Genomic DNA, 25,580 nt, shown 5'->3' on the forward strand with positions numbered 1-25,580 from the left:
AGGGTACATTGTTAGCCAGCGCTGGCCCGGCTCACCGTGGGTGCGCGGCCGCCGCTCCCCGCCCCGGGCAGCGGGCGCGGGCCCACGTGGAGCCGCGCGGTACCGGATGAGCGCGCCGGGCAGCCCGGGTCCCCGGAGTGCGCGCCCCAGCTCCCTGCCGCGGCCGTTCACGCCCGAGCGCCGCCGCCGGTCCCGCGTGTGCCCCGCTGAGGGGGAGGGGCGGGCCGGGGGTGGGGGCGGAGGGGTTGTGGTTCCACTGCAGCGGGGGCTCCTGTGTCCTTGTGCGGAAATGACACACGGAGTCCCGTCACGTCACGCGAGAGCGCAGCGCACGGACACACACAAAGAGAGGGGAAAATACACGGCGCCCGCCCGCTGCCCCCAGCAACTCCCCGGGCCGCCCCGGCCTGGCCCTCCGCGCGCGGCCCCCACTCCCCAGCCCCGCGCTCCCCCCAGCCCCCACGTGGCGCCCCAACTCGGCGCGGGCCCGCTCTGCAAAGTACAGAACTCGTGTCCCAGGTAAGTGCGGGGCGGTTCAAGCCGGCCGCGCGGTGGCGGCGGCGGCGGCTCCGGAGCAGACGGACGGGAGAGTGGCTGCAACATCCATGCTGGGGTGGGGGCGGGAGCAAGGGAGGAGACGCGCAGGGGGGCTGCCCGGAGCGCGCTCGCCGGGAGGAGCGCCCACCCCCGCGCAGGGCCGAGACGCCGGAGCGGGCGCCCGGTGCCCACGGGCTCGCCGCGCCCATTGTGCCGCGCGCTCCTTTGTGCCCGCTCGGAACGCGGCGGCTCCATGTCGTTCCGGGGAGCACGCGCGCCGTGCGGGGGTGGGGGGGGACGCGTAGTGGAACAGTCCGCGCCGCCGCCCCACTCGCGCCGCGCGCCGGCCCCGCACCCCCGCCGGGCGCCGCGATGGAGCGGCCGGAGCCGCCGGAAGGCTCTGCGAAGCCCGCGGTGGACTCGGCGCTCGCGTTCGGCCGGGCTGCGGCTGGGGACGGCTCGGCGTGCAGAAGGGGGTGTCAGAGCAGGAGCAGGGGGCGGGGACTGGAGGGAGATGCCGAGCGGGGAGCGGGAGGCCCGAGAAGCTGCCGCTCTGAAGGACGCTGCCGCCGGAGTCAGCAAATGGAGCGAGGCAGGCCCGCGGCGGCGGCGGCGGCGGCGGCGGCGGCCGGGAGCGGACAGGGACGGGCCCCGCCGCCAGGGGGCGCAGCGCTCCCTCCCCGGCCATCCACGGCGCGGTTCGCTGTTCCCGCTGCCCGGGAGCTAGAGGCGGGCGCCCGGCAGGCGTGAGGCCTTCCCGGCCGGCCGCCGAGCCGGAGCCGAGGCGCCCGCCGCCCCTCGTGACCGCCCCCTCTTTCTCGCAAACGTGAGTTCCCACGCAGCCTTGGTCCTCGCCGCGCCGGTGAGTTGTTCTGCAACGCGCGTGAGGGCCTTGCGTGTCGACACAGTTTTTTCTCCAAGGTGTTTTTTGCAGAGGTAAAGGACTTTTGAGTGCTCAGGTGGCCCGTCTGGAAGAATTTTACACGCAGATGCCAACCAGGCAAGGATGTGCGGAACAGGGCTAAGCACTTCGGTGTCAACTTCATCTTCTTAAAAGTAATTTTTGTAACTTTTTAACTGTTCCCCGTGCCTCGGGGCAACGCGTAGAGTGCCCGAAAGCTGCGGCTTCGGGAAACTGAGGCTAGGAAGTAAGTTCTCGGGCTGGGGCTGGCTCGGGATGGGCCCAGAGGGACAGAGACGAAGGAGATTCTTTTGTTATCCACACTCCCAAACCCGCCCCCCTCAGTTTTTCTGGGGTTTTTGTTGTTGTTGTTTGTTTTTTTAACCATCCATTCCTAATTTCCAGTTTCATGTCGCCGTACAGGACCCTGTCAGCTTCCTTCACCCTCAGTACTGAGATTTGCTGAGATTTTGTATCTTCACAGTTTTACATCCCGAGCCATTAACCCAGTGTCTGATAACTTAGTAGGTGCTCAATAAATTTTTGCTGAATGAACGGAGAGCTTCTTGGATTACAGAAGAAAGTGGGGCCAGTGCATCCTGTTCCTGCTAGTGGGCTAGCTGGCGTGTGCATGGCCCTTGAAATGAAATTCATGGAAAAACCAGAGCCTTTAAAATCTGTCACATAAACACTCCACCACTGAACGTGGGTTTTACCGTAGAGGCCATGTCCTTGTTGAAGCGATTTAACAGAAAAGTGTTATGTTCTTGCCTTCCCCCACCACGTACAAAGCACTAGTAATAAAAGAGAGACCACTTACTACCTAGTAGACAAGATGGCCAGCATCCCAATAAACCGTTAAAGGTACCACATGGACACATTTTCTTTACCCTCTTCCAAACTTCTGGGCTTCTAAGTATCTCATAGATGATCAAAAGAGGAGTAGAATGTCTAATAATGAGGAAGAAAAAAACTGGAATCAACCCTGACAGAAGTTTGAGTAGGTGAAAATTTAATCTCCTGCTGGACTGTCCCACCTGCCACAGGTGGGACAGTCCAGCAGGAGAGCTGTTTAGAAAGCCCCTGAAGCAACAGGGAAAGAAACCACATGCTTTTTATGAATTGTATTGACACCATGGTGAAAAATTGGGGGATCTGTCTTTTAAAGACCTCAAATTTTATAACGTAGAGACACATGAAGGTTGCTAGCCAACCAGCAAAAATAATTTGGTGTTAGTGTATGGGAGGTTGGGGTGTAATGTTTTTGTTTTTCCTGGCACTTAATTTTGATGACAAATTATGGTTCCTCTCCTGTTATTCATTGTGCCTATTATTGGCTAAAGCACGTTTGGGGGAATTATTTGTAGAATCAGTCTTTGGGGTGATGGAACTTTTCTGTATCCTCTTCATGGTGGCTACAGGGATGTATACCTGTGTTACCTTTCATAGAACTACACCCCCTCCCTCCAGAAAGTAAATTTTACTGTATGGTAATTTTAAAAAAATAGAAATTGAAGTGACACACACACACACACACACACACACACACACACAACATGATCCCAAAAGGGATATTTTATGTGCTTTGTGAGCATCACCTTGCTCTTGCTGTTTCTTTCCCACTTCACATTGGACAATGGCTCTTCTCCCCCAATGGCTCTTCTCCCCCGTCTGATGTTCCAGTATCTCTTGCAACATTATTTCAGCCCAGGCTCTTGTAGTTTCTGGAACGAGCTGCCACACATGACCCGCACATGCCAAGCTAAGGGCTCTCCACGCTGGCATCAAGCCTTCAGTGTGTCAACAGGAGAGGTGTGATTTCATTTGGAGTGGCATTAATGCCTGGCATGTTAGTCCCTGAATGATCAGACTTTTTACAAACTATCGTTTTAGAGCTGAGTTTTTCTCAGCAGCTCACCCGGTAACATGCCCTTCCTCTATTTTTAATTCAACTTGAAACACATGTACGGACATCCCTCAGTATTTGTGGGGGATTGGATCCAGGACCCCCTTCAGATACCAAAATCCACAGATGCTCAAGTCCCTTACAGCGAGTCCTTCATATCCTCGGATTTCGAACCCACAGATTTGGAAGGCTGACTATTTAAAATCAGCACTTTTAGGTTTTTGTTCTCTACTAACGGCCACCTCTCCTCTCCTCTTGTCTGATTATCAGTTATCAGTTATCACTGCCCAGTGAAACACAGTATCTGTAAAGGCATTGAATGCTCAGTTGAATAAATCACATGTTGGTCTTTCCTTGTTTGCCAGGGGCTGTTGGTTTGAGCACTGAGCTAGTAAATTGAAGGGGGGAGGCTGGGGATGTGGAGGGGGGTAGCTTACACGCGACTATGCCCCAACTCGAGTTAGCTCATGTGGTCACAAGACAACACATTTGTAAAAGTGGGAAGTACAGAGGAAACTCTGCTTATACCTCCTAGGAAAATTAGTCACCATTGTCCAATCAGTCACATGGGTGGCTGCTGGGATATGCTGGCCCTCCTTTTCTCCTTGACCCCAGCTTCTGGGTTCCATGGTTAAAGTTAAAAGCAGAGTCTGACTCCTCCTACCATTGATGTCGAAGGAGGTAGCCAGTCCTTCGTGAGGCCAGGGAGGGCTTAATAAGTAGAAGCCCTTAGCTGAGGAAGACATCACATTTAGTCACATTCAGAAAACGCAGTCTCCCAGTCTCCGAAGGGTGAGACGCCGCATCGCAGACAGGCGGGGCTGTGTGATTGTCCTTTGCTGCTCTCGCTGAAAGATAAGGCTGTTCTCTGAATGAGGAAGGCAGCGACAATTACAGCTTTAGGAAACTCAGGGGAGCATTGCCCTGGTTTTGTGAGGACTGGTATTTTTCAAACTTTATTTGAAGATGTGTCTAAAAATAAAAACAAATTGCAGACATGTCCTGCAAGTCCCATGGGCTGGATGCCACAGCCAAGAGGGCCGGGTTCTGAGATCCCCAAGGCTCCCAGCCGTTCCTGCAGACCCAGAGACGGAGCCCAGCAAGAGTGGATGGCATGGGAACATTCTTCCCGTCCTTAGGGAGAGCATTTTGATTTCACCCCTTCCAGTTTAACGTTTCTTTTTTCTTTCATTTGAAAGAAACATTACAAAACCTTTGAAAAGTTTTAAACCATTTTATTTTAGTTTTTAAAACTGTTCACCGTTAAGATGCACTTTAAACATCTTTAAAAAAAAAAAAAAAAGGCTTTATAATAAGTAACGTTTACTGAGTGCTGTGTGCCAGGCACTTTCTCCTTTGTAGTTTTCACGGAGTCTCTAGAAGGAAAGGTAGTGTGTGCAGCTCCTTTTACAGAAGAAAGCACCAAGGCTTGGCTGGGTAAGCCACTTGCCCAGGATTAGAAGCTAAACGTAGGTGAAGCCAGGATTAGATAGAACACAGGTCTTTCTGCCCCTAAAGTTTAGTAGGGAATTCCATTTTCATCCAAATCAGCTGTACCTTCGTGATCTGAAGGCCCACCTGGCCTGTTGACTTGCTCCTGCATCTGAGCCCAGCCTACAACTGTGTGCTCCGCAGGGAAGGGAGAAGGCAGAGCGGGGATGGTCCACCCCCCCTTCGGTCCCAGCTCTTCTTGGAAGGCTGGAATGAGGCCACCACCCCGAGTCCACCTGCCTCTTTCCCTCTTCTTGCTCTCCGCAGCACCCACCCCAAGCGAGACACAGCCCGCCGCCCCCCTGCTTCTCTGTCTGCAAACTAGGAGGACTGTTGTGAGGACTGCACCGGTGAACGTGTAAAACACTTAGACCTCAGAGGCAGCACTGCATGAATGTCAGCTGCTGTCCTCCTTTTCTAAAAATCAGTATAACCTGCGGTGGGGAGGCTTCATGAAGTCAGATCACATGGCTTGGCAAGATGAAGTAAGGTTTAGTTAGGTCTTAGTTAAACTGTTTAAATCCTTGCATGTATTTTATTAATATCACCTTTAAAATGGTCTGGGCCTGATCTCCGTGTTTTACCTTTTGTATGTGGCAGGGCTGCACAGCCACCATCCCGGGGGTCTCAGGCTCCGAGCATTCCTGTTCTGGGGCTCTGGGGCTCACGTTCTCAAGGGGACCCTCAGGTGGTGCGAGTTCGCCTCGCTTTACATCTGGAAACAGGAGTGGAGGTCAGGAGGATTTGCCCCAATGCGGCCTGAGGTCGGGCTGCTGGGCCAGGTCTTTGGACCTGACCTCATCGTGCGGGGGAGCCCTAAGTCCCGTGGACGTTTCCGACGTGGTAGGGCAGAGTCCTGAGTCAGCCGCCTGGGATTTGAATGTTGAGGTTTCAGGAAGCCCAAGTACTTCCCATTTCTGAGCCTGCTGCTTGTCCTGTGAGACTCGGGCAGCCGCAAGCCTCTAGCGCCTCTGATTAGCCTGGGCTAGATTCTCCTAAAAGAACTCCATGCAGAGGCACCCCAGGCCACTCCCAGCCCCCTGTGGGCGCCGCTAGAGGACATTTTTCTTTGGAAGCCTGTGGGGCGCTTAGGGAAGAGCCCAATGATCCTGTGCGGGCAGAGGGGTTTGCCATGCCAGGTGCCCCCTGCTTGCCTTACCGTGGTCTAGCCTCCAGCTCCTGACAAAGACAGGCTCTCCCAGCCCCCCAGTCAGATTCTCGCGTGACTCCTTATTACGCACTTTGAGCTGGTGACCTCAGGACACTCCTTCCTTTTTCTGTGGCCCAGCCACTCCTCAGCTCCCCAGACCTCCCCTCCCCTCTCCCCACTGCATCCTGCTGCTTCACCCTGGAGCCAGGGCCCCTAGAGCAGGCCCCTGATTTGCCCAGTTTTGTCCGGTTTTGAGGAATCAGGGAAGGAGGGCTCCAGGTTCGGGTCAGAAGTCTCCCAGGGTGCTCAGACACAGACATGAGAGAACCCCAAAGAAAGCACCGTCCGTCATCCAGAACGCAGGAACCCAGCAAGTCCAGCCTAGAGAATTGCTAAGCTGCTCTCCAGCCCATTTGTTTTCTCCAGCCAGCCACAGACTCTCTAAATGACCTGGCTTTAGCGCTCAGCTTGGATCCCTAATCCAGGAGACTTGGTCCTGGTTTGGTTTTTTTTTTTTTTTCCTCCCATGAAATTTGACATTTCGAAAAACACTCCAAGTATCAGGCAATGCACTAATGGGGCCTATAATACACCCACCAGGAAATGGCATTTCCTTAGTGTTCAAAGCTGATCTTTTCACCTTTTTGTTCACACCTTGGCTTGTGAACTGAGAATTTTTTCTGATCTCCCCGTCACCCCATACTGAGGAGCTTTTTACACCTTCAGAGGCAATAATTCAGAGACAGTTATGAAATGAAAGGTCTGCACTAGTTTGTCAGTTATATATTGTTTCTTAGAGCATCAGTATTTTAAAATATCCTCCTAGTCTGATGCCCTGGAGGTCCCAAGAAGCTCCTGGACAGTCAGTCTATTTTTCTTTTCTTTTTTTTTTTTAATTTATTTTATTTATTCGGCTGCGTCGGGTCTTAGTTGCAGCACGCGGGATCTTCGCTGCAACATGCGAGATCTTTCGTTGCAGCACACAGGCTCTTCGTCACCCTGTGCGGGCTCAGTGGTTGTGGCGCACGGGCTTAGTTGCCACGCGGCATGTGGGATCTTAGTTCCCCGACCAGGGATTGAACCTGTGTCCCCTGCATTGGAAGGCGGATTCTTAACCACTGGACCACCAGGGAAGTCCCAGCATCAGTATTTTAAATACTTAAATGATTTGAGTTTACATTCTTAGCTTGTTGCTATTTATGGGTATATCTTAGAATATGACCTGGCTAGCAGTAAAGATTGCTAAACTTCTTATTTTTTCATTTTAAAAAAGTCTCATTTTCAAAGAATTGCATGCTCACTGTAGAATATTTGGAAAGTAGAGGAAACTAAAGAAGAAAAATCATCCATAATCATTCTAATTGGAGTTAATTAACATTTTGGCATGTTTTCTTCCATCTGCTTATGGCATTTTTCAATTACATTGTCAAGATATCCCCCATGAACTTTGAAGTACATTGTTATTGACTGGGTGACCCTGTAATGAACAATTGATTTTGAATCTTTACACATAATTTAATGTTTGGCTCTTTCTGTCAATAGAGGTTTTGAAGTCGTGTGTTGAGAAAAATGTGTAGAAGTTGACTTTCTAACTTTGTATATTGGAAATAACAATAGTGATGAAAGGTGATCTCAATCCAGGTCACATTGAGTTTGTTGTCCCTTCCATCTTCTCTGCAGCTTTTTGTGGAATTTATCAGTAATTAATAGTGACTGATCGTTACAGAGGGCTTACTCTGCACCAGGATTTCCACCCTCAGCCTGACCCTAGAGTTCCTACCTGTGTTTAACCAAAGATCAATTCGAAGTAAAAGACCCCCTGGCCCAGGTTCTTTGCCCTTCTGGCCTTTGCTCATTTGTATCATAATTTTCAAGTGTATGAGGCTCTAAGTGACAGAAAGATTTGTCTATAGGTCTTTATAAGATGAAAGTGATGAAGAAGATCAAGATATGCCCATTTACACATTGACAGCGTTATTTCCAGAGCAAATATTTTCCCCTAGAATTTGCTTTAATGTTATTTCTTACCCTAAAGGAAAAAAATCTTGTAGATATATGTCAGAATTTAATATTATTTGTATCCAGATCACAAAATTGTAAGCGCTGGTGGTCTGCACAGCTGTGGCATGCGGCCTGTGTTTATTAGATGTGAGTTACAGTTGTTATAGAAACCTTAATGTAATATCTTCTAACCTTGAGGTTCTGACTGCTCTTTCCTTCCTGTTACTGTTATCTTCTAGTGTTTACCCATCCTCCCCTCCAACAGAAATTCCCAGAGTTCTGTCTTCATCCTCCAGGTCCTCCCATCTCTACCCTGTGTTGGTTTCAATCCCTGTAAATAAGCTATACAGTCGATCGATCCCCTCTGCACAGAGGACAGTCACCCCACCGGCACCAACAGCTCCCTGTCACACAGTGGGAAGTGTAGCCACCAAAGCATAGGGCAGGGAGACCGGGGGCCTCCTGGAGAGGGAGGGAGACCATACACAGGGAGACCATACTCCCAGTGTATGGTCTCGAGCATGTTACTAACCTCTCTGAGCCTCGGGTCTCACACCTATACAACGAGATGATTTCTGAGGTTCCGTTTGGCTCTAAAACTCTGCCTCGGTTTCCTCACTTGTAAAATGAGACTAAGAAGAGTTTCCACCTCCTAGGATTGTTAGGTTAATTACACTTAGTAGAGCTCTTAGCACAGCATCTTCCATAGTGTAGGCTGTTGTTTGCATTGAGTCTCCGTCAAGTGTGCAAAAGCACTGGGCAGTGTGGCGAGGAGTTGGAAGGGAACGGCACGGCAGGGTTTCTGCCTTCCAGGGGTTGCCCAGGTGAGCTGGGGTGTCCCTCTGCTCCCGCCACACCCGTGTTGGACACCTCCATTAGCACCCTCAGGGCTGACCTCAGCCAGGGACTCTCCCATCGGATGCCCATTAACAGGCCCCCTTACTGGTTTTCAGCCCTTCTCTGTCTCCTCCCAAAGGGACTACTCCAAATCCTTGTCTCGAAATCTACTTCTGGGGGAACTTACACTAAAAAAAGAAGTGATACCGAAATTTCCATGATACATTAAGCAAAAGAAGCAAGGAGCAAGGATCTTAAACCTTTTAGTCTCAAGATCCCTTTCTACCCTTAAAAAGTATTGAGGACCCCAAATAGCTTTTGTTTATATGGGTTCCTGTCAGTATTTACCATGGTAGAAACTAAAACAGAAAAAGAAAAAACGTTTAAATATTTATTTACCAATTCATTGAAAAATAACCAAAATAAATATATTACAAGTTAATGTCAATAATATTTTTATGAAAAAGATATTTTTCCAAAGAAGTGAAAAAAGTGGTATTGTTTACATTTTTGCAAATATCTCTGATATCTGACTTAATAGAAGAGAGCTGAATTTTCCTATCTGCCTCTGTATTCAATCTTTGCAAAATAAAGTATCATGTAGTCTCTGGAAAACTCTCCTGCACACCTGTGAAAAGAAGGAGGCAACAGCATCTCAGTTTTATTATGAAAATAATTTTGATCTCATGGACCCCCCCGAAAGGGCCTTGGCTGTACTAGTAAACTGGGTCTCCAAAAAGAAAAAAGAAAGAAAAAAACAAAGCCTGGAACAGGACTGATTTGTAAAAGTGTCACTTTCCATGGTGTGCCAATTTTAAGCTACCAACTTGACTCCACTCGTGCTGGAGTTGGGGAGAGACGTGCAGTCTGTGCAGGCAGCGCGCTGCATTCATGTCGCACTTTGAGGACCTCTGGCAGAGTGTCTGCGGAAGGACTCAGGAAAACCGACGAGGTAGCCTCCAAGAGTGTAACCCAGTGACTGGAGGACAGTGGGCTTTTTTTTTTTTATTTTAATATTTATTTATTTATTTATTTATTTATGGCTGTGTTGGGTCTTCGTTTCTGTGCGAGGGCTTTCTCTAGTTGCGGCAAGCGGGGGCCACTCTTCATCGCGGTGCGCGGGCCTCTCACTATCGCGGCCTCTCTTGTTGAGGAGCACAGGCTCCAGATGCGCAGGCTCAGTAGTTGTGGCGCACGGGCCCAGCTGCTCCGCGGCATATGGGATCTTCCCAGACCAGGGCTCGAACCCGTGTCCCCTGCATTAAGCAGGCAGATTCTCAACCACTGCGCACCAGGGAAGCCCCCGACAGTGGGCTTTTTAACCAAATATCCTTTTATACCTTTGGAATTGTCAGATGCCTGCCCATCCAGTCAAAAGAAAAGGAGACTTGGGCTTCCCTGGTGGCGCGGTGGTTGAGGGTCTGCCTGCTAATGCAGGGGACACGGGTTCGAGCCCTGGTCTGGGAGGATCCCACATGCCCTGGAGCGGCTGGGCCCGTGAGCCACAGCTACTGGGCCTGCGCGTCTGGAGCCTGTGCTCCGCAGCAAGAAGGGCCACGATAGTGAGAGGCCCGCACACCGCGATGAAGAGTGGCTCCCGCTTGCCGCAACTAGAGAAAGCCCTAGCACAGAGACGAAGACCCAACATAGCAATCAATCAATCAATCAATAAAATAAATCTTTAAAAAAAAAAAAAAAGAAAGAAAAGGAGACTTGAAGCATCTTCCCTTCTTAAAATGAACTCTCTAAGTTGATCCATAATTTGTCAGTCTTCAGCTTTTCCACTTCTTTGTGGCATCTCTTAGAACTGGTTCTTTCGAAGCGCCGGTGACCGGTTCTCACCGCTCTGCCTGCCCCTTGTCTTGCTTCGCCCTTGCTTCCCGCTGTGGGCCAGGCGCACTGAAATGCAGGAGGCAGATCCAGCCACTGCTGCAGCAGGAGGCCCTGAGGTGGCCCTGCCAGGTCCTGCATTTATGTAGCCAATTTAAGCAACTTATCCTTGTAACTTGATGTTTGAGTGTCTAAAGCATCTTAAACATTTGGAATTACCGTTCCTTTTGCACTTTTGGTAAAAACTGAAGGTTTTCTGATAGCTGCTTCCCCCCCCCACCCCACGCATGTGCCCTGCATGGAAAATCGAACACTGTCATCTCGCCCTGTGAAGAAAGATAGAGACTATTAGGTACTATAATAAAATGATACATGCTCCTACGAGCTCTGCGATATTTAAAACCTTTCTTTACCGCTGACAGTCACTTTGCCTGATGCTTCCTAGGCTATTTGGGTTCAAAACAAACAAAAAAGCATTTTCACTTATTGGATTAACCACTGGAGATTGGTCCTGTTTGAGAGTTACCCTCCCATAGGTCACCCATGTCTTAGAAGCTGTGTGTTTTAACTAGAGGCAGCGGCAAGCTACATGTGTCTCCTTGACACGCGTCCCTTTCACTCGTTTAAATCTTCCCTTGGGATTGGTCAGGGACATGGAACAGGCACCCCCTGGGGAAAAGCTGATTTTCAGGAACATGTGGATGCATAGTTAGACTGTCTCACAATTCGAGATTCGTGGTGAGAGGAATAAGAGGGTTTTGAGAAGGAGAGAATGTTAAAATGAGAAATTCTACAAAGTCCTGCAGGCAAAGGAGATTGTAATCCTAGCAGCCCAGCGGGCGGGTGCTGCAGAGTTGGTAGCTCCTACATAACCTATAGTTGTGTAAGCGAAAGGAATTTCTGCGGCATGCTTGGCATCCGGGTGTTTAGTGTCCGCCCAGGATGAACAACCTTGTGACCTTCATCTGGGCAGATGACCAGGAAACGGAGGTAGCAACGTGTGATACCCGTCCCCTTTCTACCCAGCTCGGGCGGTGTTGATGTGCTGTGTCTACGTCAGCTTGGGATGCTGGCAAGGGACCCACACATCCCATCCCTCTTGTAGCAACATCTGTATTGCGAAGTGGACTCTATATAAGCACAGAGCAGCCTCATTTTCCTGCTAGTGATACGGAGATGAAAGGAGATTTCCAGCTGCTAGTGGTCAGAGAGATCCAAGGCTGGAAACGGGCCTCTGTGTTCATGAGAAGAACCTTAACAGAAGAATGAGGATTCTGTTATTCCCTCTCCTGGTGGCTGACGGGAGATACACACAGATTTGGTTTGAATCCTAGTTCTGCCACCAAACAGCTGTGTTATACTGGTCAGGTAGGTGCCTGCCCTCTGTTCCCTTCCTCCCCCTTCCAGTAGTCAAACATCTTATTTCTGTAATCAAAATGATATAAAAATAATTTTCCAGCTTCACTGAGGTATAATTGACAAAAATTGTAAATATTTAAGGTGTACGCCCTCAGTTTTTTTATTCAGTTGGGATTGAAATAGCTCAGGGTAAGATCAAGGCGCACACGAAGTGGGCAGGCAGGGCCGGGCCCCAAGTGCGCAGGCCGCGGGTGTTAACGGGGACCCTCACCTCGCTCCGCCCCACACGAGCCGCAGGCACTTGGCTTTCCAGGTCTTGCAAACGGGAAACTCCCCGGCTTCCTAATAAGCGTGGCTTGCTCGCCGGCTAGGAGGGAAGGGGCGCACCACACTGCGTTCTGTGTTCCTTCTGTGCCAATCTAGCGTCTGTCGCTGGTCTATAAATGGACACGGAAATGTTTCCCAAGGCAGATGCACTCTGGGCGCCCTGGACGCCCAGGAAGCCACCGCCCCTTCCGTGAGGCTGCCCAGCCCCCTCCGGCTCTCCTCCCACCCGCAGGTGGCTCGGGTGTGCGCCCTTCGCTCATCGTTTTATGACGCGAGAATCGGGGCGAGCTCAGAATTCAGGTGCTGAGATTGCCTGCACTAGGGTCACTTGGTGGTGGTTCGGCGAAAACGCTTCGGCGCACCGAGTCGCCTTCCCGCGCCTCGCTCCCAGAAATGAAGTGTTAGACAAGCGGACCCTCCTTGCTCAGTGCCCGTGGTTCTGTGCTGGGTTTTCTCATCGACTCCTGTTTTCTTTTCCTCTAGGATTCCCTCGTCGTTTTCATGCTTTCCACTTAGCCAGAGGCTTTGTGGCTTTTCACCGTGACCCTTTTTCCCCCCAGATTAACCACGTGCTGTCTCCTCCCTTTCCCACCTTTTCTCTTCGGAATGTAATTTGTTCAGTACACCATACCCTCTCCAGCAACCCTGTACTCGTTCCTCCTCAGCTGTTCTGCAGCTTCTCACTTGAGGAGACGGCTTATGCGACGGTGCGGCAGGGCCTCCCGGGGCAGATGGCACCCCTGGCCTTCACCCAGCGGGAGGCTCACCTGCGTCTCCTTGAGAAGCCCCCTGTCTGGGCTGCGAATCAGGCCTGAGTTTCTGCCCAGCATTGGCCAACCTTGCTGTCTGAAAAGAGTACTGGTGCTCACCTAACCTGCCTGGGACTCCCTCCCCTCAGAGACACCCAAACGTGAGATTTCTTTCCTTGAAATACAATGGAAATTGTCTTTGCTGAAATTCACCTCTGGTAAAATAGTTCTTGGCCCCTTGAAGTTGACTTACTGTTTATTTTCACTCAGTCTCACCTGCATGTTATGTTTTTCAGACAGGAGATAGTTTAGTAAGTAGGAATTAATCTCAGTTTCAAATAAATCTTAAAATTTCTTATTCATTCCTTTGAAAATTAGTAATACAGGGATGAAAACAATTGTGCCTGTCATGAAGTAACTGACGACTGAGAATAGTGCCATACGTCGTAGCACTATATGAGTGTTGCTGTATTAGTGAGTTGTTTATTTTTTTTTTAACATCTTTATTAGAGTATAATTGCTTTACAATGGTGTGTTAGTTTCTGCTTTATAACAAAGTGAATCAGTTATACATATACATATGTCCCCATATCTCTTCCCTCTTGCATCTCCCTCCCTCCTATTAGTGAGTTTTGAAGTTATTATCCTGTGCACAGATCACCTAGACACAGTCTTGCTCTCTCCCCATCCATCCGTCTAAAATGGGACCACACACCATTCCACAGCTGCTCCGTGAATGGTTTACTGAACTTTGTGGATGGCATCCCTCCTCCTTATAGAAATTTCATAAAGATACCCCAGAGCCTGCCCCCTCTGACCCGTAAGCAGAATGGGCACTCAGGGTTTGCAGGCAGCTTCACCAGCTGTGGGAATCACAGCTCCTCAATGCCAACACTAGAGGCTGTCATGTGTGTTCTTCTGCCATGTTACTGCCTCATTTATACTTTGTCCTAGTTACGGACATGCTGTTATGTAATCTGGAGGCTCTCCAAGACGTAATGGTGCTTTTAGCCATGGTGTCCACTGCGTTTCGGCTGGGGCAGCGAGAGTCGGGGGCTGGCTCTGCCCCAGACCCTGCAGCCCATACCGGGTGCCGCCACTGCCTCCTGCCACGTTCCCTCATCAATAAAAAGAGTGGTTTGGACCAGATCGTATGGCTCGGGAGCTTTAAGAACCCACAGTGCCTGTTTCTCTTCATTGCTTCTGAAGGAAGGGCGAGACCAGCACCATCCAATAAAAATATAATGCAAGCCACATATGTAATTTAAAATTCTCTAGCAGCCACATTAAAAAAAAAGTGAAATTAATTCTAATGTTTTATTTAGCCCAATAGATCTGAAATATTATCATTTTAACATGTAATCAATATATTATTAATGAGATATTTCACATTCTTTTTACTATGCTGAGTCTTTGAAATCCAGCATGTATCTTAAACTTACAGCATGTCTCCATTTGCACTGGCCACATTCCAAGTGCTCGGGAGCCATGGGTGACTAGTGGCTACCGTCATGGACAGCACAGGTCTTTTTGGACCACCTAAGACCTTAGCTCGGGTTCACGGGGTCCACAGGGTCCACAGGTTCCACAGCCTCCTGTGGACCTTTGTCAGCCTTTTCAATTTGTGGCTAGAATGTTTAAGGCAGGGACTAACAGATCATCCAAACTGAGGTCTTTTGTAAGACTTGATTTTCTCAGATATGTTCCTTTCGTTCTGTAAGTGGTTCTCAGTTGATGCTTTAAGATGCATTCTGCCCACATAAAGTCTTGGAGAAGCACACAGGAGGCCTGGCTGTTTCTGAGCAACTGCCAACAAGAGGATGAAGTTTTCCTTGATGTTGCAGAGTCGCATCGGCTTAACCTTCTATTACCGGGAGCCAGGGTTGGGAGGGAAAGGGAATTTCTTATGGGTGGGTAAAATTTTAAAAAACGAACAATAAATCAAGACTTTGTCTTTGTCTTTTCATTTAGTGGAATAGAAGATGAATGCAACTGAATTCAGTGAAGATGTAGAAGAAGGTAAAAAAAGAAAAGCCTCTTTTTAAAAAATATTTTAACTTAATACTTTTTTTAGATACATTTACATGGTTCAAAAATATTAAAAGATACCTGATGAAAAATCAAGAAAAGTCTCCTCTCACCCCTGATTCCCATCCTTCTCCACTCACACCTGTGGTATTTTATGTATCTTTCCAGAGTTACTTTTTTAAAAGCATCATTTAAAAGAGTAGTTTCTCTCCTTCCATCTCCTCTCCCTCCCCTGAGAAAAGACTTTAAAAGCTGTTTTGAACAAAATGTGCTTGGAACATGGTATCATTGTATAGCACTAGTGTGGTGAGATACAGATTGCTTGATTGGAAAGCCAGTTTTATTGTGATCTGTTACTCAGATATTGTTATCTGAGTGATAGTATCAAAGGGCAGCCGCATACAACCTGCCGCTCAGGGGACCCTGCTAATCCCAGCGCCGCCAGGTGGTCTCCCCGCTGAGCCCTATTTCTTCTCTGCCACAGTTCTAAAAAATAACACTGTGAAAGTGGAGACAGAGGCCGAAGATGCGGCCCTGGACTGCTCAGTGAATTCCAGGTCCTCCGAGAAGCACGCTCTGGACAGCGTCTTCACTGGCCTCCAGGACTCCAGCAAGAGAAAGCAGCCGGGCGGCGAGGGCCCGCCGGACTCCGTCCCAAGCGTGAAGAGGCGGCGGCTGATTCCCGAGGTGAGGGCTCACAGGGAAAGCAGGAACTTGTTGATAGCAAGGACTGTTAGTGAAAGCCTACCACATTTCACATAGCGCACACCTTACCTAGATTCCTGGAGAAGGTGAGGCTTAGCAGATCTTTTCCTAAATCAGATCCATCTATTAGGGGAGCTTGTTCAATGAATCTTTTTGTAAAGAGACCAATTATTTTATAACATGGCCGTGACCCCTAACCTACCTATTTTATGAATTTGCTTTATTTCTTAATCACCTGCTGATTATATTGAACTTTGCTAAGTTCTGAGAGAGAGAGAAAATGGAACTGGACATAGTGGTCCCCTCTAGTAGCCTGGAGTCCAGATGGGAGACAAGACAGGTACACAAAACAGTTAAGACTGAGGATGGAGGGGAGTTTGGGAGATGAGGTGTCTGGCCCAGAATGCCTGGTCCACAGAGCCTCTCCACAGACGGGCAGATTACAGTACTTAAACTCTTAGAAGAATATTTTCCCAAGCTCTCCAACGCAGCTACTCACCACTCACACACACACATGCGCGCGTGCTCTGTGAGGGACCCAGATAGGCATTTCAGCTTCTGCATGTCTGTTCAATAGAGCCCACGTTTCAGAGCTCATCATCATTAGCCAGTACACCATGGGGTATCAGCCTGGAACTCTGGGTTGTTACTGGTTTGTTTTAATTCTCCTCTATTAGATGCTACCCCAAATCTAAATAAATTGGGAATTGATAGGTTTTAGAGATTTAATAAAGTGATGAGATTAAGATTTTCACCAGGATTTCAATATGCAAGTTAATATTACATTATAATGAGGACTGATTTGCATGCCACATCATGGAACATTGAGGGATACGTTCATTTATTTATTTATTTGGAATTTTTTTCCAAACAGCTCTATTGAGATATAATTCACATACTATACAATCACCAGTTTAAATTGTTCAAGTCAGTGGTTTTTAGTATATTCGGAGAGTTGTACAACCATTACTGTGAAAAATTTTAGAACATTTTCATCACCCCACAAAGAAATCTTGTACCCAGTTAAGCAGTCACTCCCCATCCACCACTCCTCTAGCTCCTGGCAACCACTGATCTGCTTTCTGTCTCTATGGATTTGCCTATTCTGGACATTTCATATAAATGGAATCATAGACTATGTGGCCTTTTGTATCTGGCTTCTTTTACTTAGCATAATGTTTTTAAAGTTCATCCTTGCTGAAGCATGTATCAGTTCTTCATTCCTTTTTATGGCCAAATAATATTTCATGGTGTGAATATATCACATTTTGTTTATCATTCATCAGTTGATGGACATTTGGGTTGTTTCCACTTTTTGACTATCATGAGTACTCCAGCAATACATTTTAGAAAATCCATAATACCCAGAAAAAAAGTTGAATTTTCTTATACCTGTATGAGCATTTTTTTATGAAGGATTAATTAAAAATACCCCACCCTTGACTCTGGCTGCCTAAACCAGCCACTTGCTGCATACCTTGGGACTCTAGGGAAAGTTTCATGTGTGGACGGCAGTTTCCAGTGCAGTAAGTATTGATTGTAGATGAAAACTCAGATTCCTGACTGGAGAGATGCCTGCTGTGGCCAATGAAGCTACAAGATGGTTAGTGCAATAGCTAGTTTGAAAAACCTTTTTACCCATCTGCTTTTTAAAAAATGCTTTATTTTAAACCATAATTTATTATCCTTTTCCCTAACGATCGGTGTATAGGAACTTTTATGTCATTACATATAGTGCCACAGGGACCATCCATATCCATATCCATAAACCTCGTGCTCTTCTGTGAGTGATTCTAGGGGTTAGGCTCCTCGAGGTTATTCTGAAAGGGTTGAGAAGTTTGAGAAGCACTATGGTATGTCCCTGAAGGAACTCCAGGAAACATCATCTGTGTGTCACATTAAATTCTGCTTATGATCAATTCTGCAAACTCTTTCACGTTTACAAGTGAAGCTTGAGTTCAAGAAATGGAGCACAAAGTTGAGTGTATTGGTTCACCTTTGCTGTGACAAACCATCCCAAAACTTAGCCGCCTTAAAATAACCACTGTTTTGTTCAGTTCTGTGAGTCAGCTGGCAGTTCCTCTGGTTTGGCCTGATGTGGCTGGGGCCAGACGGTAAGGGAGGACCTCACTCCCATATCTGGGCCTCACCTGGGCTGGTGGGGTGACTCCAGCTTCCCTTTATGCACTTCCTCACCCCCTACGAGGAGGAGGCTAGTCCAAGCTTACTCATATGCCTGGAAGATTTCCAAGGAGGAGCGAGGAGGGCAAACTCTGGGGAGCAAACACTTTTGATGCCTCTGCTTGCAACACATTTGCTCATGGGCCACCAGTCAAAGCCAGTCATATGGCCAAATCTAGATCAAGGGGTGGAAAAATAGACACCACCCCCTGATGGTGGGAGCAACAAAGTCACGTTGCAAAGAGATTTCCACACAAGGACAGGGGAACTATGATGGCCATTTTAATAAACAATTCACCACAGCAAGGAACAGCCAGCTCTTGCATCAAGAAGGAATTCTGATCACGTGTAGGCTGGTTTGTGGCCTTTGTGGACAGCCCAAGGTGGCCCCATTGCCTCATTGCACAAATGTTGTCACTCTTCATCCTTTCATCCAACACATTTTATTGGCATCGTAGAGAAGGGAGCATCTTCGTCTTCTGGGGATAGAAGGGGAAGGAGAAGGTTCTTATGATTTGTGTTTTAGTTGAATCCTTCAGTGTATGAAGCAAGTCAGGAAAGGTTCTGCATTGGGGAAAGGTCCGTTGAGGTTCACAGTGGAAGGATTTCCCTGAGCATCAAAGAAATGATTTGAAGGTTGCAGATGCTCTTCTAGATCTGGTGAGGCAATAAGCTTTGTCTGGCCGGAGCTTCAGCAGCATCCAGGAATTCTGACCTGTTTGGAGAAAAGGGAACCAATGTATATTTGAATATTTCTAATATGACTTGTCCAATTTACATATTCTAATTGGTCATCTATGTTTACCTTTTTTTAAAAATTTATTTATTTTACTTATTTATTTTTGGCTGCGTTGGGTCTTCGTTGCTGCACGTGGGCCCTCTCCAGTTGTGGTGAGCGGGGGCCACCCCTCATCACGGTGTGCAGGCCTCCCATTGCGGTGGCCTCTCCTGCTGCAGAGCATGGGCTTCAGTAGTTGTGGCGCACGGGCTCAGCCGCTCCGCGGCATGTGGGATCCTCCTGGACCAGGATCCCACCTGTGTTCCCTGCATTGGCAGACGGACTCCCAGCCACTGCGCCACCAGGGAAGTCCCCTATGTTTACTTTTCAGTGGATTGGATACAGCAGGCAGCTGTAACCCATTAGATTTTGGAGTAGAAAAGACACTTTAAGTCCTGGGTTTTATTTTGGGAGTGCTGTTAGCTTTGTTCATTTCCCTTAGTGTAGATAATGTGAGGTTGATAGCCCTGCTCCCCTTCCTGTTCTGTAAAAAAATATATATATGTAAGTATAAACCTTTTGAAATTCTTGAGCTCCTTGTAGAATGGTGTCATGTGAAGTCAAGGCAGTGCTTCCTTTTAAATGTTTGTATAAGCTGATATGTCAGTAAATCAGTAGCCTCAGAACCCTGGGGGCTTTAGAACAATCCACTGGTTTTATGAAATTATAGCATGTGTTGATTTTTCAAAATGGTACTAGTCCTAATTTAGAGTGGATAACCCTTTATCCCTCTCTCCCTGGGTTTTCTCTGATCCGTCTTACATGTGTGGTGGGGAAGGAGGAGGTGGGAGAGTGGAAGCAGGGAGTATATACGACTATCTTAAGCACTTTCATCACAGGGTAAGACGGAGGAACGGAGGCTGAAACAAGCAATAATCCAAAAAAGTGGAAAGCATGTACGTTAACAGCTGTTGACTCCCTACCTGACAAATAACCCCACTCCTTTTCTTGTTTCATTTAATCCGTATAACGGTGATGAGAGAATTAATATCTCCCCCAGAGAGAAGAGCCAGCTCAGACATAAGTTAAAGTCAAGTGCCAGCATGCCAGTGGGGCAGCCTTGTTCCTGGTGTGAGGTGTCAGGAGTGACTGGGAAAACTCAGCTCCCCGCTCCGTATCCAGGAGGTGAGCCCCACCTTCTCTGATCCAGCCCGTAGGAATGGTCAGTTCCAGAATGAATGGAGACTGGAGTCAGATAAGGGGGAGATGACCACGGAGCCTTTGGCCAATTCCGTGACCTCCCAAACTCAGGTCCCTCCACTGTGATGAGGGGTGACACTGCTTCCTCACTGGTTCCTTGTGTGGATCGAGACAACCCCTGGAAGGAGCCCAGCACGGGGCCTGCCCTACATCAGCCTTCAAAAATGTTTATTTACTGCTCCCCAACCTCCATCTCCAACTACCACCCCTTACGGTCAGTATTCAGCTGCCTCCCTCCATGTTTATCAGAAGGAAAATGGCATGGAAGTGCCAATAGAGGCCACCTGATGCCCTCCTGGACGCCCCTGGCCTGAGCGCCCTTGATTCTGAGCACCTTCCATCTTCTCCTTTGACCCCAAGGAAGGGGGATGCGGGCGAGGGGGGAGGATTTGAGTGGTGGCCCTGATGCTAAAGGTCTGTCACATTCAATCTCCCATCAGTGCTGACGGCCTGCTTATGAGTGACATTTAGTACAATGCTTAGAAGAAAAATAAAACCTCCCTCAAAAAATCTAACAAAAGGCTGTATAAAGACATATTTGGCGCCTCTGCTGGGAAAGGCATGATAGCCAGATACAGCAGATGTGGGAGGTGAGTGGCCAGCGTTTTTATTGCTAATCATCTTTTTGTTCATGGAAGTGGGGGTGATATTCAAGAGCCCTGTGCCAGGCAGAAGTTAGCCTTGTTGTCCTGGGGTTCTTTGTTTCTATGTTTGTTTTTAATCCTAAAGTGTCATTGCAGTTTGGTTTTCAATTGGAGAATGGAACTGCCATCTCATTCGCTCAGTGCAAATGTACTGAACACCTCCTAGGTGTCATTCACTATGGTCCCAGCTGGAGATTCATTGTCATTTCCACAGCAGCCCTAGCAGATAGGTACTGTGACCATTCCCATTTTAATGAGGCTCAGAGAAGCTAGCATTACCAAGCCTTCTTGATTTGGAACTGTGCACTTAAGACACTGGTGGCCCTGAGCACTGTGGGGTATTTGTAAGATGCTGTAAGGAGCCTCTGAGGATGCCCTGCCCTGATAGTTCGCCATCCCTATGGTCTTTCTCTTCTCCCTTCCTATAAGTTGCTTTATCTCCCCAGATTCTTATTTTTGCAGGCACGATAACACATTCTCCATCCTCACCACACAGCGTCAGCAGTATAAAGGATAACCCAAAGGATAAAAGCCACGAGGGCAGACACAGGCTTGTTCCCTGTGTCCCCAGGGCTTTGCATAGTGCCTGACAGATGTTGGGCACTCAGTAATGTTTGTTTACTGACTCTGTGTGGTAGAGAGCTCTTCCATTCCTTATTGCTAGCTACATCTGGTCATTTAATGATGATGATGATGAAGATAAACATTCTGTTAAAAATGAAAAGCATCACCCCGTCTCAATTATTTGGAGGTGGGTGGTGATGCCAGCCCCCTAGGAGCCCTTTTCCATGGTCTGCCCTTGATGCCACATTATTCCTCAACTCCCTACTCCTCTGAAGGCATGCTGCTTTCTTGGTGTTCCACTTAGCTGACTGCGCACCATTTAGCCACTCATCATTCGTTGAACTGAATTCAGTGACTGCTCTTGGATTTGGAGTCCTGAGGAAGACTCAGGACTTGGAGCGTCTCCACGGTGACCCAGTCCTCAAGATGTCACTGGGCATGGACACATCCGTAACCTTACATCAGCCTCCTTTTGATCAGTCAGACTCTCCAGCCAAGAGATTTGGGCATTCCCGCTTGAGCCTAAGGGTGCTAGTGGTAGAATGAAATGCACGGATCGGATCCAGGAGAGATGCTGGCACTGCAGAGCCTGAGCTGTGCAGCAGAGTTCACATATGGTTGGAAGATGAGCCTCGGAGAACTGGTAACGGTGTCAGCCAGACACCAGTGCCAAGTAGCACAGATTTAAAAATTTCTTGATACTCCTAGACAGCTGAGCAGAGATTTTATCAGCAGCAGCAAATGCAGCCAGCCCATCGTGCCTTGGCAGCATTTGTGGAATTAATTGGAGCACTGAGTTGACAGGACACCAGTGTGGGGATATCTAAGAACCTTCTCTTTGGTGCTTGTGTCATGCTTTGTGTTGGATTGTGTGTCCAAGGTCTCTGGGAGTGAGGAATGTTGCCCTCTGCTGGGACTCTAACTTAATTTTTTATTCAAGCAACTTAGCCAAAAATGTTTGTATTGATGGCAGTGCTTCTAACATGCTTGGTAGAAACTGAAATGTTTTTATTAATGAGGCTGACTAGTGAGAGTAATGGGGGGGGGTCTCCAGTTCTGATACACTCTGCTCTTCGCTCGCCATAGGAATGTGCTGGAGTCAAACGACTTCTGTTTGTTTTGTTCAGATAGTTCACCCAGAAACTTGTCCCTGTGCTTATTTTCTACTCTGAGTGTTAATAAGGGCAGATACCCCCTAGAACGTGTACTCTTATTGCATGGCATGTGAGTTTCTGGTGATCTTTCTCTGCATGGAATCTTATTTAAATGTATTAGTGGAACTGCTTGTTACAAAGCCTTTGCTTTGCCCCTTTCCAAAATCAGTTGTAATGTAATTATGATTTTTTTTTTCATGATTGGCATTACACACTCAAATTACTCTATACTGGTAAGACCTCACGGAAATCTTATGATCCATGGGACCTCCAAAATTATTTTGGTGTAATAAAATTTAATGGTGAGTGCTTTTTCCTTTCTGGTAAGCGGCCTGAGGTGACCTCTAAAAATGGTTCACTATTCACTTGACCCAGAAAACCCCACAAAATCATGCAAGTCAAGAGATTCAAATCTTCGTGTTCACCTTAAGAACACTCGTGAAACTGCCCAGGCCATTAAGGGTATGCATATCCAAAAGCCACCAAGTATCTGAAGGATGTCACTTTAAAGAAGCAATGTGTGCCATTCCGTCGTTAAAATGGTGGAGTTGGTAGGTGTGCCCAGGCCAAACAGTGGGGCTGGATGCGGGGTCGGTGGCCCAAAAAGAGTGCTGAATTTTCACTGCACACGCTCAAAAATGCAGAGAGTAATGCTGAACTTAAGGGCTTAGATGTAGATTCTCTGGTCATTGAGCATATCCAGGTGAACAAAGCCCCCAAGATGTGGCACAGGACTTACAGAGTTCATGGTGGGATCAACCCATACATGAGCTCTCCCTGCCACATTGAGATGATCCTTACTGAAAAAGAACAGATTGTTCCTAAACCAGAAGAGGAGGTTGCCCAGAAGAAAAACATATCCCAGAAGAAACTGAAGAAACAAAAACTTATGGCCCGGGAATAAATGCTACAAAAAATAAATGCAAATAAAAGTAAAAAAAAAAAAAAATTTAACGGTGAGTAAATTGCTAAAAATCTAATTTACAGTCTATAGGAATTAGCAAGTAAGACAATTTGAATTTATTAGGACAGTGCTTTTCAACAGTGACCCACAGTTATAAATTCACCTTATAGAGCCATCTGGTTCACATATATGGATTTGTATGTAAATAAAGAGACACAGAGCAATAGAACAAAACTTCTTGAATTTACTTACTGTGTTCAATGCCCTCTGATATTTTCTATTGTTTTCTTTTTTTCTTTCTTTCCTGTCTCTCATACTTCCTCCTTCCCTCCCTCTTTCTTTTTTTGTTTTTGTTTTTTTGGCTGCACTGCGCAGCATGCAGGATCTTAGTTCCCCGACCAGGGATTGAACCCGTGCCCTCTGCAGTAGAAGCATGGAGCCCTAACCACTGGACTGCCAAGGAATTCTCCCCTCCCTCTTTTATGCTGGTCTTGACCCATCAAATCAATGTCATCATTTAGTAATGGGTCACGTGACAACCCACAGTTCTAAACACACTGTGTCAGGAGTAAAGATTTTCAGCCATCTCCATCCCTTTCTTTCTCCAAGTTTCTGATGTGTGTGTATGCGGTTTCTTTCTTTCCTTTCTTCCTTACTTTTTATTTATGTTCATTTGTTTTAAGTTTTCTTTTTTTTAATATTTATTTATTTTATTTATTTATCTTTGGCTGCGTCAGGTCTTAGTTGCAGCACTCGGGATCTTCGTTGTGGTGCGCGGGCTCTCTAGTTGTGGCGCGAGGGCTCAGTTGCCCTGCAGCATGCGGGATCTTAACTCCCCAACCAGGGATCGAACCCGCATCCCCTGCATTGGAAGGTGGATTCGGTTTTTTTTTTTATAATTTTTTTTTGAATTTTTGAATTTTATTTTATTTATTTTTTATACAGCAGGTTCTTAATAGTTATCCATTTTATACATATTAGTGTATACATGTCAATCCCAATCTCCCAATTCATCCCACCACCAGCACCACCCCCGCCACTTTCACCCCTTGGTGTCCATATGTTTGTTCTCTACATCTGTGTCTCTATTTCTGCCCTGCAAACCAGTTCATCTGTACCATTTTTCTAGGTTCCACATACATGCATTAATATACGAATTTATTTTTCTCTTTCTGACTTACTTCACTCTGTATGACAGTCTCTAGATCCATCCACGTTTCTACAAATGACCCAGTTTCATTCCTTTTTATGGCTGAGTAATATTCCATTGCATATCTGTGCCACATCTTCTTTATCTATTCATCTGTCAATGGACATTTAGGTTGCTTCCATGACCTGGCTATTGTAAATAGTGCTGCAATGAACACTGGGGTGCATGTGTCTTTTTGAATTACGGTTTTCTCTGGGTATATGCCCAGTAGTGGGATTGCTGAGTCATATGGTAATTCTATTTTTAGTTTTTTAAGGAACCTCCATACTGTTGCCTTAGTGGCTGTATCAATTTACATTCCCACCAACAGTGCAAGAGGGTTCCCTTTTCTCCACACCCTCTCCAACATTTGTTGTTTGTAGATTTTCTGATGATGCCCATTCTAACTGGTGTGAGGTGATACCTCATTGTAGTTTGATTTGCATTTCTCTAATAATTAGTGATGCTGAGCAGCTTTTCATGTGCTTCTTGGGGAAGACAGATTCTTAACCACTGGACCACCAGGGAAGTCCCTCTTCCTTCCTTTTTAAAATTATCCTCTGCTTTCTGCCAGGTAGCAGAACTACAGAACTGAAAAGAGCCTGAAACCCCACCTTGAGCTCAGCTGTCCTTCCTGTACTCCTCCCAGCCCCAGTCTTTAGAGCAAACAGACCTCTAAGAATGCCTTCCGTGAGTGACTTACCCTGCTGCACTGTAGGAAAGTTCTTCTCTTATTTACTGGTTGAGAGTAATCTTTACAACTAGTTCAATAAAAGGGCCATAGTACTGTCACTGCTGCAGCTTGGGAAGAGCGTTGTTTAATAATCATACTAAAACAGTAAATATTTATTAAGCACTTACTGATTCAGACACAGGCTCAGTGCTTCATATACATTATCTCATTAGGTCATCATAGCTACCCTGGTACCCAGAGACAGGTACCATGATATATCCCTGAATTACACACAGGAAGCTGAAGCATGAAAGGTCATGCAGAGGACCTATCCACTCCTTTATACCTCCCTACACTCATGTTATTCATTAAGCTAGTGGCCTCTCTGAACAGGTTCTTTTTCTTAAGCATACATTTGAGGGTGGTAAACACTTTACCCTGTTTAACAAACATTCAGTGAGCTCTTCTCTGT

General features: G+C 47.2%; 1 protein-coding gene and 1 pseudogene across 2 annotated transcripts in view; both read left to right on the forward strand.

The window, feature by feature from the left end:
* The first annotated feature begins 435 nt into the window (after nucleotides 1–435).
* The window catches only part of BEND3 (BEN domain containing 3), a 35,406-nt gene continuing 10,261 nt past the window's right edge, over nucleotides 436–25,580 (forward strand). The window contains exons 1-3 of one of the 2 annotated variants that reach the window (XM_036872048.1): nucleotides 436–519; nucleotides 15,060–15,107; nucleotides 15,601–15,803. In XM_036872048.1, the coding sequence (XP_036727943.1) occupies nucleotides 15,071–15,107; nucleotides 15,601–15,803 (240 nt within the window). In that variant the 5' untranslated portion in view covers nucleotides 436–519; nucleotides 15,060–15,070. Of the gene's footprint in view, nucleotides 520–12,995; nucleotides 13,250–15,059; nucleotides 15,108–15,600; nucleotides 15,804–25,580 lie in introns of those variants that run through there. The other variant, XM_036872047.1, reaches the window with a different exon arrangement.
* LOC118905383 lies at nucleotides 22,693–23,246 on the forward strand (annotated as a pseudogene).

Source organism: Balaenoptera musculus, chromosome 12 (assembly GCF_009873245.2).
Source record: "Balaenoptera musculus isolate JJ_BM4_2016_0621 chromosome 12, mBalMus1.pri.v3, whole genome shotgun sequence".
Taxonomy (NCBI): Eukaryota; Metazoa; Chordata; class Mammalia; order Artiodactyla; family Balaenopteridae; genus Balaenoptera; species Balaenoptera musculus.